This window comes from Ictalurus furcatus, chromosome 1 (genome assembly GCF_023375685.1).
Source record: "Ictalurus furcatus strain D&B chromosome 1, Billie_1.0, whole genome shotgun sequence".
Taxonomy (NCBI): domain Eukaryota; kingdom Metazoa; phylum Chordata; class Actinopteri; order Siluriformes; family Ictaluridae; genus Ictalurus; species Ictalurus furcatus.
The window spans coordinates 20,320,190-20,337,903 of NC_071255.1; the positions used below are offsets into that span (position 1 = coordinate 20,320,190).

At 42.2% G+C, this 17,714-nt stretch overlaps 1 protein-coding gene across 1 annotated transcript in view; it reads left to right on the plus strand.

Annotated features, from left to right (window-relative positions):
* Positions 1-1,153, plus strand: part of grik2 (glutamate receptor, ionotropic, kainate 2) — a 160,884-nt gene extending 159,731 nt beyond the window's left edge. The window contains exon 16 of the mRNA XM_053631695.1: positions 749-1,153. Coding sequence (XP_053487670.1) covers positions 749-913 — 165 coding nt within the window. The 3' untranslated portion in view covers positions 914-1,153. The remainder of the gene's footprint in view (positions 1-748) is intronic.
* Positions 1,154-17,714: the final 16,561 nt, after the last annotated feature.

The window sequence follows — 17,714 nt, forward strand, 5'->3', positions numbered from 1 at the left end:
ATAACCAAATATAAACCAAATCATCAAATATAAACATTAAAATGATTAAAATTATACATTTTAGGCACTTGATGCAATCATTGACTTGTATAAAATTTTCCTGCATTCAGATCCGAATAATAAAATATTCAAGACCTTGTCAGCCATTCTGACTTTTCATGTTAGTGTTGGTTATTCACTAGATTAAATGTTATATTCACTTGTCTGATTTCTGTATAAAAAGGAAGTCCACAAGAACTAAGACTACAGAAAAGAAAATATTGAATATAAAGCACATGATCAATTATTTAACAGGGGACATTTTTTAGGAACAACAAAGGATCTCTCCTTGTCTGATTGTTGAATGCATCATGTACAAATGCCACAGTGTCTCTGGGAGAGCAAACATGAGGAGGAGGGAGAGGTGAGGTAGCAGCTTAATTGGCCATGCAGCTTCATGGGATTTGAGTCTTAGGAAATGTAATATGCATCAACAAGTCATGGTGCCACAGCAGCAAGGCAGGAAAAAGGAAGGGTGAAATCCATAGAGAAATCGCTTTAGTTATGATGTGCTTTGTGTGCATCCAGATGGACAGCAGCACTGATCATAGCTCTCCTCCTCCCTCATGCCTCTGTATGTCTAAAACCCCTTAGCATGTCCATCAGATCATACATGCAACTCAATGCATTAGATAGCCAGTAGGAATCATGTGTTTTAAACTAATAAGAAATAAATGATCAGCTGCCTTTTCTTTCTCATCCCTCACAGAGGTCCTTCTGCAGTGCTATGATGGAGGAGCTGCGAGTGTCCCTCAAGTGCCAGCGCCGGCTCAAACACAAGCCTCAGCCGCCTGTCATGGTCAAAACGGAGGAAGTCATCAACATGCACACCTTCAATGACCGGAGATTACCAGGCAAAGAGACCATGGCATAAAGCAGACATTTGTTCTCTCTCTTTTTAAAGACAGAAGTGGAAAAAAGAAGAGTCATAGAGCAGGGCGATAGCAACATTTATACATGGGGGTGGGAGATTAGGAACATGATTGTTCAGTGTTAAATGTCATTATTGTTTTAAAACAATTAGATATTTGGGGGGAAAAAGAAACTGCAAAATATTTCCTGTGGAAATAACTTGATTTTGGGCAAAATTAAAGTGAGTTACCTCATCACTCCTGCCACCAGGGCAAGGGCTGATTGGTACTTGTATTGTGGATATTTTATGAAGACAATGCTGAGCTAGATAAAGGAATGAGATCAACCTGTATATGGCTGAAGGTGGACTATCCCTTCATTATGTTCATGTTAGTTTAGGTTTGTGAATCTGTGATCTCTTTGGGCAGCTTGACCATTCTCTGTCTAGAGGCCACATGGAGAACAGTTGAGTACATTAAAGAGAACTAAGAGACTGATGTAGACAATATGGGTATGGGGATTCTCTAATTACATGGACAAAACAGTATAAAACATTTTTAATGTGTATATTTCTGCTGATTTTTTATGGTCAAAATCCCAGTCATGGTAAGAAAAACCAAACATAGTTGATTAAAAATCCTGAAATATATTTACAGGCACAACAGGACTACTCTGTATTAAAGACATTTCTCGAACTCAATCAACTGAAAGGAGGAAATATATCAGGCATCAGGCAATAAACAACTTAATTTGCTTGCATTTCAATTCACTACCACCAGAATTTTTAAGGACGATTGAAGGGAAGATTCATCATGGTTACTTTGTATTAAGCATGTACATTAATAGAGTAAGAGAGTATCAATAAACAAGGAATGTGCCTATTACTGGCTCATGAAGAATCCCAGGATGCTCATCACCACTACAACATAAAGATCAGTTCCGGTAACTGGGGAAAAAAAAACCCCAAAACAAAACAAAAAACCCCCGAAACAACCCTCACCCCCTCCACGTGCACACACCTTCTACTAAAAAACAAAACAAAACAAAAAAAACAGGAGTCACAGCTGTCATACTATATTTATTCAAGTATTTATTACTTTATTTATTGTTTTTAATAAGTTGACAAACTCTATCTACATACATTAGTTAAAACACCAGTGCATTTTTTTTCCACACAGTCTAATTCATTCCAGTGTCAAGTTTCCTGTTTGTAATTTTTTGTGGATTTTATTTCAGGAAATGAGAATCCTCACAAACTTGTGCAAATGCAAAATTTATATGAAGTGTTTTTGTATGAAGAAAAACAAATCAAAATTTTGTAATAATTTTTATCAACACAAGATTGACCATGGCCATCTTTCTCTTCTTCTGGTGCAAGGGATGCCATCAGGAATAGCCAAGACTATAAATTTATGGAGGCCCTGGGACTGCTGTGTGTCCACATGGACCAACTTCATTAGATCACACAAACACACCCAGGACCATAGCACCAGGTCTGTATAAAGAAGATATAGAGTCAGTGTCCATAATACATTGCCTCCATGGACATGAGTCACCTTTAAGGTCCATGAAAAGAAAAGTGTGCTAAGCATGCCAGGCACTGTTGAAGTGACACATTTTGGACAAATCCTATTTTTATCATATAAAATAATCATATTTAAAGAAAGATATTTTTACTTGGGGTAAATGATGGTAATGATAATACTAATATATATATATATATATATATATATATATATATATATATATATATATATATATATATATATACACACACACACACACAAAGAGATAAATGATAGGGATGACCACCGTTGCTTTTCATTATACACCCCTGATTTACAATAGACTGCTAGGAGTACAGAGAATGTCTGAGTAAATGGTTAAAATGGATAAGATGTCTTTAAAATATATCAAGATTCTAAACTAATTTTGACCATGTTGTGAAATCAGAACCAATTGTGCACACAATTTACTGTCTAAAGTTGATGCACAAGTTTAAAGAAAATCATTAAAAAGTTAAACAGACTCGCCTCTTAGTCTCCATCATTTTCTTACATGTACAGAAACTATAGCTACTCGTGATTTGTGTACAAATCACCACTATATTATCTATTTCTTGCACAGATAAATTATCAGTTATAATCAGATTCATTAATCAAATGAGTAAGGAATAACACATGACAGGTTGTGCTGTTTTAAGAAACATCCATTTCCATTTTGTGACACGACAAAACATGACACAAATTATTTTAAGTGTTTTGCTCCTCTTGTACTTCATTTTACAATGATTAAAATTGTTTTTATATAGCAATGAACAACATTGACTTTTGACTTCAAGTTAAGACAAAAAAAGATGCCAAGAATCTGAAAATCCTCTGTCTTGTGGTGGAAAATTTACTGACACTACAGAATCCTTCCATAAATGTTAAATAAACATCCTAACAATGTTTCACAATATCCATGATTATATATGTCTCTCTGTTAAATAAGAAAACATTTAAAAATATTTTTATTATGAGCCTTAGATTATGTAACTTGTCACCACACAACTACCTGTGAATAAGCTATTACTACAGAAAGGATACGATATTACTGTTTTTATCTCAGGCTGTTATAGAAGATTAATGAACACTTTCTGACCAATCAGATTTGTGAATTCAAGCGTGACATGGTACAAGGTACTGAATAAGCTGAACTTTCAAGTCTTACAAATAATAAACTCTGATGTGAATAGAATACAACATTTTTTGACAATGACAAATGTAAATTGCTATAGAATTAGAAGCATGGTAATTATACTTTATTATACTCATTAAACTGTATGACTATAGAGTGTACTAATGAAATAATATAATATACTGTAAATATTTTAAAATGTCTTTTTTTTTTTTAAATCAAGAGATCAGGACATTTCCAATGACTGGAGATGGCCCCAAATTTTTTTCTTTAAATGAATACAAGCTATTTTAGTGCCATGTTGAAGTGTCATTATAACTGAAATTAACTGAGAATTAATGCAAATCTCATAAACAAAGGAGTATCTTAAACATTACTCTCTCTCTCTCTCTCTCTCTCTCTCTCTCTCTCTCTCTCTCTATATATATATATATATCATTATATTCTAGTGTAGGAAAGAGAGAGAGAGAGATACTTTTTTTTTATTTACTTTTTACAGTTCCGTTAATCAGTTTTACATGATTAAATATTTACATGTTTTAAGAACACCCTCAGATCCACACCCCACACCCTCCCACCCTCCCACCCAAAAATAAATCCAAAACCCCCTTTAGTCTTATACTAATTTCACTTTAAATAAATCCATAAGAAAAGCCCATAGTCCAGTTTAAAGAGTCTTCCGTGCTGCTGATGACCATTTTCTAAATATGTATCTCCTGCATGGTGAGAGTACTCTTAGATTGTCATTTCTTGTGGTGTTTTGTGCTGATTTATCAAATTTTTCCTTATTGGGGAAGTAGCTGGAAAGTGAGATGTTCCTTTTCCCTTTTGTCTGTTCTAAACAGCGGTTAATTTGTGCTGTGGTGTACAGATCTTCAGGCTGTTGGTGTAGGATTTCTGAACTGTCACATAATGCTGGTTCATCTGATTCAAACTCTCTCTATCTTCCGTATGTGTGAGATTTCTTACTGTAGTACCTGTGCTGAACTCTGCTCCTTCACTCTCCTACATCATAACAACATTCCCTGATTCACTGCAGTTTTTTGGTTTTCCTGATGGTTTTGCAATGTTAATTGTTTCCTTGCTTTCAGTTGTCAACTTTGCTATAGTGTCCTATGCTTTATCAGTGTTATGCAGTGCCTGTGAGTGCTCCTGCTGCTGTTGTATGGGGTCAGGATCATCCTTAGTGCAGACATTAGGGATGGGGTCACTGCTAGCGCTATCACTTGTAGCGGCACCGGGTTTGGCGCTAATGCTATCTTCAACATGAGCGGTGTTTGTGTCAGTGTTAGCATCAGTGCAGGTGTTGGTGTTATTCCTGGGTGCTGCGTTTGTTTCAGTGTTGCTGTTGTGTTCATCACTGACTTCTTTCAGCTCTAGCTCTGGCACGTCGTTGCTCTGCGAGTCATTTTCTCTAGGCTCCTGTTCGGTGTTTTCCTGTTGGCTGTCCATGCGCTGCTGCTGCTGTAACCTGGCCGAGTCGCCCCCAGAGCTCCTTGGCTGCACAGCTCTGCGTGGGCAGCTCAGCCTTTTATGCCTGATGTCCCCACACCTAAAACATTTCAGACATTCAGTGGTGGCAAAGACTGTATAACTGCTGTTGCCTTCTTTGCACTTGAAGTTTACATCCAGTGTTTACTCATGATTATTTAGAAACATGTAAACTAGTCTGCAGAATGACAGGACATGTTTAACTGCAGAGTTCTTACAATCAAACAGAATTGTTGTCATGAGGCTGGCAAACTTTCCAAAGCAGGCCAGCTCCTTCATGATCAGCTCATTTTTAATGAATGGGGGCACGTTGGAGATGACGACTCATGTCGCAGGGGCAGATAGAGGGGCAACGTGTATCATGACACCTTTTAGCCATATTCCACTTTCAATTAATGCACTGGCGAGTCTTTACTTTTTAGGAACACCACCACAGATTTGTTCATGCAGGAGGCAGAGTAGATGTTCTCACACCCGATCTGCTCACCCACTGCTAGCAGCACCTCCTCCACCTGTGCTCCATTCTGCAGCACACACCTGACGCCATGCCGGACAGACAGCGTCTCCCCACCAGCCTCAGAGGCCATGGCATCCTCACCTGCTCTCAACGTTTACCGACCACTGATAACTCACTTATAACTTAATATTTAAATTAAAGAAAAGCAAAGAAGACAGTCTCACAGAAAACTTGGCAAGATGCCAAAAGCTCTCATGCTCTTTGCTGCATTCCACACTCACTCCTCCACCGTGCATGCACAGAGAGAGAGAGAGAGAGAGAGAGATAAAGAGAGAGAGAGAGAGAGAGAGATAGGGGTGACTGCTTGTGGTCCTTCCGTTGGTTTTCAGGGATTTTTGTTTATAAGGTTGCCGCCATTTTCAACCACAATCCTTCTTAGCCATGTTCTAATCTTCCTGCCTCTGCTTTACCATACATAGATAATGAACCTACATGCAGGATATCGTTAATTCGCTAATTATCATGGCCCGTGAAGACTGCCAATGATCTAGGGTTCAGGTGTAAGCTTTGTTACTTCCTTTGTCTTGTAGCCACTGGTGTACTGTACAGTAACAACATAGAAACACTTGAGCTTACTGTACTTAAGTATCTACATTTGTTCTAAATTTTTTACTTCTGTACAATTTTAAAGAGCATATATTATGGTTTTGTACATGCCTAATTTTGTTTTAAAAGCCTCATACAGTAGGTTTGCATCCAAGGTCAAAACATACTTTAATTTTCTTATAATATACATTGCAGCAATACCTTTTTTCCCAGTGTCAGAAAAGACTCATTCTAGGATCCCTTCATTCTAAAATCCTCTTTTCAGAGAGCATATTCTGCTTTGATTGGTCAGATGTCCCAGTCTGTTGTGATTGGTCTACTGCTTACAACGTGTTTTGGAAAGGAAATGCCCACCACCATATCCGTAATAACGTTGGTTTTACCTTTCCAATTTGAGCCAGAGTCAGATAATCATGCATCGGAAGATCAACCCAAACGAGCATCACAAGCACGATGAGAACAGGATGTTTCTCAGTGGTAAGTTTATATGTTGTTTTTTGCTATAACCTGAGTTAGCCAGTTAGCAGAGGCTAACAGCTAACAGGCTAACAGCTGTGCACTGGCTGTACATGTATACAACAATGTCAATTTTAGCCCGAGTCTGATAGTGATACATGAGAAGATCTACCCGAACCACTATCGCAAGCACGACGAGAACAGGACGTTTCTCAGTGGTAAGTTTATATGTAGTTTTACAATAATGTGAGTTAGCCATTTAGCAGGCTAACAGCTAACAGGCTAACAGCTGTGCACTGGCTGTACACAACACAAAACCACACATTTGGAACACTCTATAAAAAATATATACATAAATAATTAATCATACTTACAGGTTGTGATCCAGAGGCGCAAGATGGTCCAAATAAAGTTGGTATGGCCCTATCTTTAATGAATAATCATTTCGGCAAATCGCGCATTGACTTCAGCTAGATTTGAGAAGCAGTTGTCAGTGAAATTGTTGTTGGTAACACAAACAAAAGTCAGAGTTGATTTGCTGTGGTATAATTTTAAAAATGAATTCTAACCACTGATGCTTTATATCCTCATCCTTTGGGAGTCCATGCAAAGTGGTTTTGCTTTTGCAGCGCAGAAAACAACGACTTCTAGACATGAACTTAACTCTTTCAGGACGCAACCTCAACTATAGTGTTTGAGGGTGGGTCAAAGTACACTCATGGCTGTATGCAGGGTTTAAAAAATACAGAGGTCCAGAAATTAGTAAAAGTTTTCTAGCAGGGTTGGGGGTAAAAATATTGATTTCCCTGATTGACATATGTGCATTTTAAGATGTTGGATAATAATAGCTTTAAAACCATGTCAGTGTGCAGTTGCAAATTAAAAACACCTTTATTTAATCTTGTGTTTGAGTTTGCATCATTTTGGATTTGAATTATAAAAATGTGTCTCAAGCAGTAGATAAACTAAGGAAAAATGTGTTTTATACAAAATGAAATTATGAACTTAAAATGAACCTATAGGCTTCACTGTAATTAGCAAAGAACATATATCTCTGTGGTAATTAGGCCTACATTGTTTGAATGAGATCAGGTCAGTTTTTGTTTGTGTTAAACAGCACAGTAACATAATCCTAATCATATTCTGGGCACAGTGGGTAGTACCTGCTCTTCCTCCCTCATCTCCATCATCATCTTTTTTTTTTTATTACTCAGTTTCATCTCAGCTGTCCATCTTATGGGTGGCTGTGGCTCAGGTGGTAGAGCGGGTTGTCCACTAATCGTAGGGTTGGCGGTTCGATTCCCGGCCTGCATGACTCCACATGCTGAAGTGTCCTTGGGCAAGACACTGAACCCAAGTTGCTCCTGATGGCGAGTTAGCACCGTGCATGGCAGCTCTGCTACCATTGGGGTGTGTGTGTGTGTATGGGTGAATGAGACACAGTGTAAAGTGCTTTGGATAAAAGTGCTATATAAGTGCAGACCATTTACCATTATCTTGTCCCCTGTTGCTTCACTTCCCAAAGCTTAGCTTTAATTGATGCAGTCTTTTCATTTTCGTCTGTGTCAGCAAAGAAATTAAACACAGGTTAAACTGATGTGTATTTGCAAATGTTACCAGCCTCTGCTAGGATAATCTTGCAATGAAAATAAAAATATATAGTGGTACCTCATCAGTTTAACATGCATTTCAATCCTACACAAACTGATATGAAAGAAAAGCATATTTATTATCGTCTATGTAACGATACCTGTTGGAGACAAGAGCGGACGGGCAGGGTAGCGTACGTAGAATCGACGGAAGAGTAAACACGGAAGACAGACGGAAGTCAGGCGATCAGGCGAACAATCCAAACAAGGCAGGGCAGGGAATCGTAATCGATAAACAGGCAAATATGTCCAAAAACCAGGAAAATCCAGAATGTAGCTAAAGGCTTGGTCAAACAACTGAGTTACGAGATCTGAGCATTTACTTTGCGCCACGCTAACGTTAACAAGGCCTTTTATAACTTAGGGTAAATCACAGGTGTTCGCACTCAGTACTCCAGCGAACTTGAGCGCAGGCATGGCTGGGAAGTGTAGTTCTCGTCCGCCATGTTTGTAGGCGGCACTGCATTCTGAGCACTGCAGCTGCGAGTTCACCACGACGTAACAGAGCCCCCCCCAAAGGGCTCACTCCGGGAGTACGAATCCCTCCGAGGCCTCCCTCTCCTCGGGGGTCCCGGTCTATCTGGGTGAGCAGCATGGAATTTTCTGTGCAAGTTTGTCTCCAGAATGCCCTGGGATAGGATCCAGCACTGCTCTTCTGGTCCATATCCCTCCCAGTCCACCAGATATTCGAGTCTTCCTCTCCTACGTCTGGAGTCCAGGATGTCGCGGACGCGGTAGGCTGGGCAGCCTTCAATCTCCAGCGGTTCCGGTGGGGAGTCATCCGGCACCACCGTGGCCAAGGGACCCGGTATTACTGGCTTGAGGAGAGAGACACGGAATGACGGGGCAATGCGGCTGTGCTTGGGCAGGTCCAGCCCTTACGTGACTTCATTAATCTGCTTCAGGATCTGGAAGGGGCCGATATACTTGGATTTAAGTTTTCTGCCCAGGAGTGGCGACTTTAGATCTCTTGTGGAAAGCCACACCCTGTCCCTGGGTTGGTAGTTGGGGTGATTCCTCTGGTGCCGGTCCGCCTTCTGTTTGGTGGTGCGTGAGGCCTGCACCAACTGTTGATGGGCGCGAAGTCTAGTGCCAGGTGGGACCACAATGGCGGCTGATAGCCCAAGACACACTGAAAGGGGGTGAGCTGGGTGGCAGAATGTCACAGAGAGTTTTGTGCGTATTCCGCCCAGGGGAGGAAGTGGCCCCAGTCCTCCGGATTGGTGGCGCAAAAGGTTCGGAGGAATCGTATGACTTCTTGATTGGCCTGTTCTGCCTGTCCGTTGGCCTGGGGGTGGTAACCGGAAGTGAGATTAACGGTGACCCCTATCTTCTCCATGAAACTGGCCCAGACATGAGACGTGAATTGCGGACCCCTCAATCTCCTCCGGGATGCCGAAGTATCTAAACACGTGTTGGAAAAGTAGTTCGGCTGTGGCAAAGGCAGATCCGATGGCCGGTAGTGGAATTAGACACAGGGATTTCAAAAACCGATCAAGGACCACCAGTAACACAGTGTTACCTTGTGACTCCGGCAGGTCCGTTATGAAGTCTAGTGCCAGGTGGGACCACGGGCGTACAAGTGTGGGGAGAGGTACCAATTTTCTGGCTGGTGGTGCATGAGACACTTTCAACTGAGCACAGGTGGAGCATGAGGATATGCACGCTGTACCTCCCTAGGCATGTGGGGCCACCAATATTTCTCGGCCAGCAGTTGGTAAGTGCGACGAGCTCCTGGCTGACCCGTCGCTAGTGTCGTATGGGCCCAAGTGATGAGTTCCAGATGGTACCATCTCGGTACGAATTGTTTACTTGGAGGACATGCTGTTGGAACTCGTGACCTGGGGAAGTGAGCTAAGACTTGATCTAGGGACCAGTCTGTGGCACCAACAATACAGGAGGGGAACAAGATATGATCTTCGTGGTTCTCCCGACTTTCAGGGGAGTGGAGTCAAGATAGAGCATTGGCCTTCGTGTTCTTTGCTCCTGGCCTATATGACATGGCCTATATGGCGGGGCATGGGCCGTTTGGCGGTCCTCAGGTACTCTAGATTTTTATGGTCCGTATAGATTATGAATGGGTGGACGGCACCATCCAGCCAGTGTCTCCACTCCTCTAGGGCCAATTTAACTGCCAGGAGTTCTCGGTTCCCCATGTCATAATTGCGTACTGCGGGTGACAACTTCCGAGAGAAGAACGCTACGGGATGCAACTTGGGTTTGTCTCTGAATCTCTGGGACAGAATGGCCCCCACTCCTGCCTCCGAAGCATCAACCTCCATGATGAACGGTCTGGAGGGATCAGGGTGTCTGAGGATGGGGGCCATGGTGAAGGCCCGCTTAAGCTTATCCAGAGCCTCCTGGGTGTTTGGGGTCCAAAGGAGCCGCCAGGGCTTACCACGCAGGAGGGATGTCAGGGGTTGTGCTATTTTGCTAAAGTCTCGGATGAATCGCCGATAAAAGTTCGCGAACCCAAGGAAACATTGCAACTCCTTGATGGTTCGGGGAGTGGGCCCCTCCACGACTGCTTGAACCTTGTGTTGGTCCATGGTGACTCCCTTCGGACTAATGACATAACCTAGGAATGAGATTGTGTGTTGGTGGTACTCACACTTCTCGGCCTTTACATAAAGTCGATATTGCAGCAGGCGGCGCAATACTTGCCGGACATGATTGATGTGCTCTTCCACGGATGTCGAATAGTCTAGGATATCGTCAATGTAGGCAATGACGCACCTTCCCAGCAGGTCCCTCAGGACGTCATTGATTAAGTTCTGGAACACCGAGGGGGCGTTAGCGAGCCCATACGGCATGACTAAATATTCGTAGTACGCGGAGGTTGTACTAAAGGCCGTCTTCCACTCGTCCCCCTCCCTGATACGGATCACGTTGTACGCGCTACGTAGGTCCAGCTTCGTGAAGATGGTCACGGACCTTAGTTGTTCAAGGGCTGTGGGAACTAGTGGCAGGGGATACCGTTACTTCACTGTTACCTGGTTGAGGCCCCGATAATCAATACATGGTCGAAGGCCCCCTCCTTTCTTTTCTACGAAGAAGAACACAGCAGATGCGAAGGACGTGGAGGGTTGAATGTATTCCTGTTGGAGGGCTTCCTGAATGTACTCTTCCATGGCCCGATGTTCAGCTTGGGAGAGCGGATACACTCGACCCCAAGGGTGACTGGCTCCGGGTAGGAGGTCTATGGCGCAGTCGTAGGGTCTGTGTGGTGGTAAACCGCTTGCTCTTTCGTTGCTGATCACCTCGCAGAGGTCACGATATTCTGGAGGGACCATGACAGGAACATGAGACCTAGGACTCTTCACTGTCGTGGTGGCCACAGGGACCATGGGGCCACTCAGTCAGTGGTGTAGACAGTACGGGGACCATTGGGTAACTTGTTTGTCCGTCCAAGATAACTGAGGATTGTGATGTTCTAGCCAAGGTATGCCGAGAATAATGGGGTGCCTGGTAGAGACTGTGATATACAGGACGATGGTTTTGTGGTGAAGAGCACTGACTTGTAGGCTTATTGGCTGTGTACAATGTAATCCCCCCCTGCTATTGGGGACCCGTCGATGGATTGGACGTCTTGAGGTTGGAGCAGGGGGCGTATGGGGAGGCCGAGATTGTGCGCTGTCCTCTCATCTATGAAATTCTTGGCTGCTCCTGAGTCGATTAGCGCCAAAAGAACAACAGCCTGGCCTGAATGCTCTATTATCACAGGTAACACAAAGATATGAGAATTATATAACTGGATTGGACTCACCCGGTGGCGACGAGGTTGGCTGTCTGTGCTCCCCTTGGCCTGTCGTGGCGTCCTATGGGGACACTGGCGAATGACGTGGGTGCCCTCGCCGCAATAGAAGCACCGTGAGTTACGACGTCGCCTCTCCCTCTCCTCCTCATGGGTCCGGGCACGACCGAGCTGCATGGGTTCTCCTGGTGGAGCTGGCTCTGGTGGAAGGGGGCTCCACAGCACGGGACTGTTCGTACAGCATAGACGGTCCAGCCTTATTGACAGGTCAATGAAGTCATCGAGGGTTAGATGCTCGCCCCGGTATGCCAACTCTCGAACCAAATCCGGGTTTAGCCCCTGACGGAATGCGGTCTTCAGTGCTGGCTCATTAAACCCACTCCTTGCAGCAATGGTGCGGAACTGCAGAGTGTATTCTACCGCGTCACGTGAGCTGTGCGGGATCTTCAGGAGTTCCTGACCGGTCTCCCAGCCGTCAGGGGAATGATCGAAAGCGCGTTGGAATTGTGAGAGAAGATCTGCTAGAGAGGGTCTGACACTGCCTCCTCGCTCCCACTCCGCTGTAGCCCATGCCAGGGTGCGTCCGGTGAGTAACTCCATGAAGTGAGTAAGTTTTCGGGCCTCCGGCATCTCCGGGTGGCTCTCAAAGAACAGCGTGCACTGAAGCATGAAGCCCTTGCATCGCTCCGGCTCTCCAGCGTATCGCTCCGGTGTAGGCAGTGGTGCATAGTGCAAAACCGGCATAGCTGGAGTGAGTGCCGCTGGCTCTGATGGGGCATACGCAGGGGAAAACGACGGAGGAGGTATGTCAGTAGCAGGGGGAATCGTGGTTTGCACCCCGGAAGCGCTTAAGTGCACCAGTCTCTCATTCAAAAGCGATATTTGATCCCGCTGTTTAACTATCGCGTGGTTTTGCTCCAAGATGTGGCGTTGCCACTCTGGCGCGTCCGCTGCCTCCATAGTTGGCGAAGTAATCAGTAACGATACCTGTTGGAGACAAGCGCGGACGGGCAGAGTAAGAAACACAGACGGAAGTCAGGCGATCAGGCGAACAATCCAAACAAGGCAGGGCAGGGAATCGTAATCGATAAACAGGCAGATATGTCCGAAAAACAGGAAAATCCAGAATATAGCTAAAGGCTTGGTCAAACAACTGAGTTACGAGAAGTGAGCGTTTACTTAGCTAGTTAATTCACTCATGATGGACGGCCACTGTTTAACGAAGCATGGCCGTGCACAGGAGTTATTTGTCAGATGATGTCTGACTGGGTGGGGATGAATCATGGCAATGAACTATAAGCAGTAATTCAATTCAATTACATTTTATTTGTATAGCGCTTTTTACAATGGACATTGTCTCAAAGCAGCTTTACAGAAACATATAAACACAGGATACAGATTTTAAATGTGTGAATTTATCCCTAATGAGCAAGCCGGTGGTGATGGTGACAAGGAAAAACTCCCTAAGACGATATATAGACAAGAAGAGTCTATATGAGAGGAACCAGACTCAAAAGGGAACCCATCCTCATCTGGGCAACAGCGGATAGTGTGAAAGTAAAGGGAAGTTCAGTGTAGATTTTATATGAAGTCTGTTTTGTCTGAACTGATCCACTGTTTACTAAAGGAGACTTGAGTGCAAAACTGTATGTGGTAATAGCAGCAAACGTAGTCCCAGTGACCACAGCGAAATTGTCCATGTGAAATTGAGGTCCAAAACCATTCCCATGGTACTTCAAGTGGTGCCATCCTCAGCAATCTCAGAAATCTTCAAGTTGCACCACTTGGGATAATCCTCAGTAGCAGAATGTAGCCTCCAGTTGATGAGACTGATGAGAAGTAGGGCATCAGGATGGATCAGGCAGGTCTGGAGAGCAGAAAGGGTTAGGATCACTGGCATCTCAGGAGTATCATGTGTAGCTTGACAGAAGGAGAGAGGGTGAGGGAGGGAAAAAGAGGGAGAGATTGTTATGTATGCTTATTGTCCAGTAATGGATAAGACAGTGTACTTTGCGTAAATAAAAGTCTATTAATGAAAAGCTTGAGCAAACAAATATGTTTTCAGCCTGGACTTAAGCACTGAGACTGTGACTGAGTCCCGAACACTAATTGGAAGGCTGTTCCATAACTGTGGGACTTTATAAGAGAAAGACTCTAGTCTAAAATTCTCTAGTTACCTCAGCAAATTGTAAATGTAAAAAAAATGTAAATGTAAATTAAGGTGCCTGCCCTGCCCAGTTTGTTGACATATTCCAGCACAGTGGCGTGCAAAGCCTGCCCCTGCAGCTGATCTCATTGGTCAACTGAAGCAAGCAGTCACCTGCAAAGGTCAGTTATCTTTGTGTTGTACAATCTTTGCAGCACCAACGAGTAATTATTAGGCAATTATTTTATGACTTAATATACACCTCGGAAAAAATACTTAGGTCTGGACCTCGGTAACCTCAATGGTGGATTTGGCTATGAGTACACGTTGTTCGCAAGCAGCCATTGAAGACCAGAGGCATGTATTTTGTTACCAAATTATGTAGGCTAGTACAGGAAGTCTGGAATTACTAATGACTCATTTCAGGTGTTCATAACTGGTTCTTTCTTTTGGGAGTCAATAATTCCATTTGTCATGCACTTTTGGTTTTTTAAACTTTGCAGACTTTTTACATTCACAAACAGCTATATAACACACTAAATGAAAGGTAATATCTGAAAAAGCTAAATAGGTGCACTTTAAAAAGCAAATATCTGATCATTTTCAACTTTAATTTTTCAGTTATTCAGTCACTAACTGTCCAGCAAAAATGACAAAATAAGCTACAATGCCTCAGTTTTAAAGGGTATGCAGTGGCAGAACGGATGTGATGTCAACTGTTGCAGTTCAGTATGGCAAGTCCATTCCAGTTTTAACAATTGTAATTATTCGTATCCAGAGGGAGAAACTATTTAGCTAGATTTTGTCAAATAATTTGATGTTATTCTAAACACTATAATGGGCCAAATGTTGTTAAAGTCCAACAACTTGCAGTAGCAACAAAAGTCATTTCAGTCAATGTGTGCAAACATTTATGTTTAACAGACAAGAAATTGTGCACTGTGTAATGAACTTGAAGCAGGCTGAGGAGTAGAATCCATATGAGAGTGTTTATTATATAAAACCAACATTTCCAGGCAGATAATCCAAACACTGAGCAAAAGGTGTAATCACAGTCCAGTCAGAGGTTGTAAACATGACTGCATCAAACAATATCAAACAACTCCAAAACAGTAATCCAAACTTGTAAATCCAAAAGACAGGCAGGGTCGGTACACCCAAGGCGACCAATCACATGAAACATACTCAGTAAGGCAGGATAGAACCAGCAACAATTCACAATGAACCTGAGAATCTGCAGAGCTTATATACACATGAGCTAATGAGTAAACTAGCCACAGAAGTGTGTGCAAGATGGCAAGGACAAGGATTCTGGGAGATGTAGTTCATGAGAAGTTAGTATTCGGGAGATGGCTCCCTCTGGTGGTTAGCTGTCTGATCTGTGAGCTGAAATCCTGAAAACATGATTGAACAGAGCTTTAGCTGTTTCCATGGCTGTTGATAGACCTTTCAGTGAGAGGAGATGACTTGGAGAATCAGTCAACTATAACTAAAATAGTAATGAAGCTATTAGAGTTAGGCAAATCAGTAATAAAATCAACTGCCAAATGAGACCATGGTCATTGCAGAATGGTTAGAGGTTCCAGCAGGCCTGCCGGACATTGCCGTAGTGTTCTTGATTGTGCACAAGTATTACATGATCTAACATGGGCATCAACATCATTAAGAGTGGGCCACCAAAAGAAATTATGTACCAGGGCAATTGTTCTGTTAATACAAGAACAGTTACAAATTACTTCATAAAAATGTAATCAGTAACATAATCCAAGTATCACAATATGAAAGTAATTCAATCTGGCAAGAGAGAACTAGAACTATAATCAAGCAGCTATCTATATTATTTTAAAGATTCATTTCTTTGGTTTTAAATGAAAAAAAAAAAACCTGATTCCCATTGTATTCTCATTTTTAAATAAATGTACCTGTAATCTGATTATTTTGTTTTTTGACGTAACTGTAATGGATTACAGTTAACAGTTTTTTGTATCCTGATTGCGTAATGCCATTGCATGTATTCTGTTACCTCCCAAGCCTGGGTATTAAATCTGGGTATACTATGTGCTTGTATCTCAACTCTGAATACAGCCTTCCATTTGTTGATAGTACTTCTCATAATCTCTACTAAAACTTAAAGATGTCTTTAAGGACAGCCATGAGCTGATCAGTATGTCCACTGAGCAACTAGCCTGCTATGTTTTTTGGACTGGCAGCCTTAAGTGGGTTGACTCTGCATAGTTTTCCTAAGTACTGTGGTAGATTCCCTCAGAGGCATTGTTATATGCTTCAAAATGTGCATAAATGGCTTTTAGCACATCTGGGAGGGAGGCATTACTGTCACAGGCTAATAGTGTTGTTCTGTAGTCAGTGATGGCATGAATACCATATATACTGTAGGCTAGATATATGCATGTCAGCACAAAACAACTTGATTTGTCTGAAATGAACATTCAATTTACTAAGGCTCATCTCACAAACTCAGATTGCATGTTTAGGCTTGTATGGAAGTTTCATACATAACACGCAAGGGCTTTCACCAGAATGCATCCTAATTACATCTGAAAACAGGTGCAAACAGCTTAGAAAATCTGACCCAGTGTCCAGGAACTGTATGCCATTTTATGTTTGTAAGTGCTTTTCTGTGCTAGCATTGGACATGTTGGCTCTTGCTGTCTTGAGAATGATTTGAAAGTAGTATCAGGGGTTTTCAGCAGTGCATGCAGCTACAACTTCTGGTTGGCACAGGTGATGTCTTGTAGGCAGTAACACCACCTAAAGTTGGTTGAGTCTGGAAGTTGCAGCATCCCTCAACATATTATAGTACTCAAAACAGTTGTGAAGTGCTGAGATGGCCTCCTTAGTCCAGATTCTCAACGGTTTCAGAACTTTTGCACATCAAGACAAGTGAACATCTTTGAAAGCACTGTTTTCATACCTGTAATGTGCACACTCTTGAATAAGGGCTTGGGAAGCAGTTGGAGAATTGGCAAAAGCAAATTTTAACTACTGGTTGTGGATAACAAATAAGAGGATGTATTTAAGCCACCAGTGGTGCTTTCTAAAGGATGTTTTCACTCGTCATTTTGGGTTGTGTATAGTTTCCTTTGCACTTACTCGCACTGTATGTTGATTGTAACCATGAGCCAATTAGATTAGAGTATGTAAATATTATTCAAATACAGCTCATTAAATCAAATAACGCTCATTAACAATTAGAATTTTTAGAGGGAGCTAGGGCACAAGTGCATACAAACATTGGTAGCCATGTTGATTATGTCAATTACCTGACCTCCTTTTCTGTCCTGTAGTAAAGCAAGGGACAAGTTGTGTACAAATTTCTTAACACACACGTTTTTCAGCAAATATAATCTGGATCTCTTTACTATGTTAGATTTGTTTATATTTCTCTGTATTAGACACAGTTTATGTGATTTTGAATGGCTTCAAGAAAAAAGGTCAACACTGCACAGAAATAACACCACAAGGTAATTATTTATCAACTCATTACATTCCAGTGTCAAAGTTTTTCTTAATTTATTTTTGCCTTATATAAAGTTCAGAAGTACTATAGTATATTATTAATTGCTG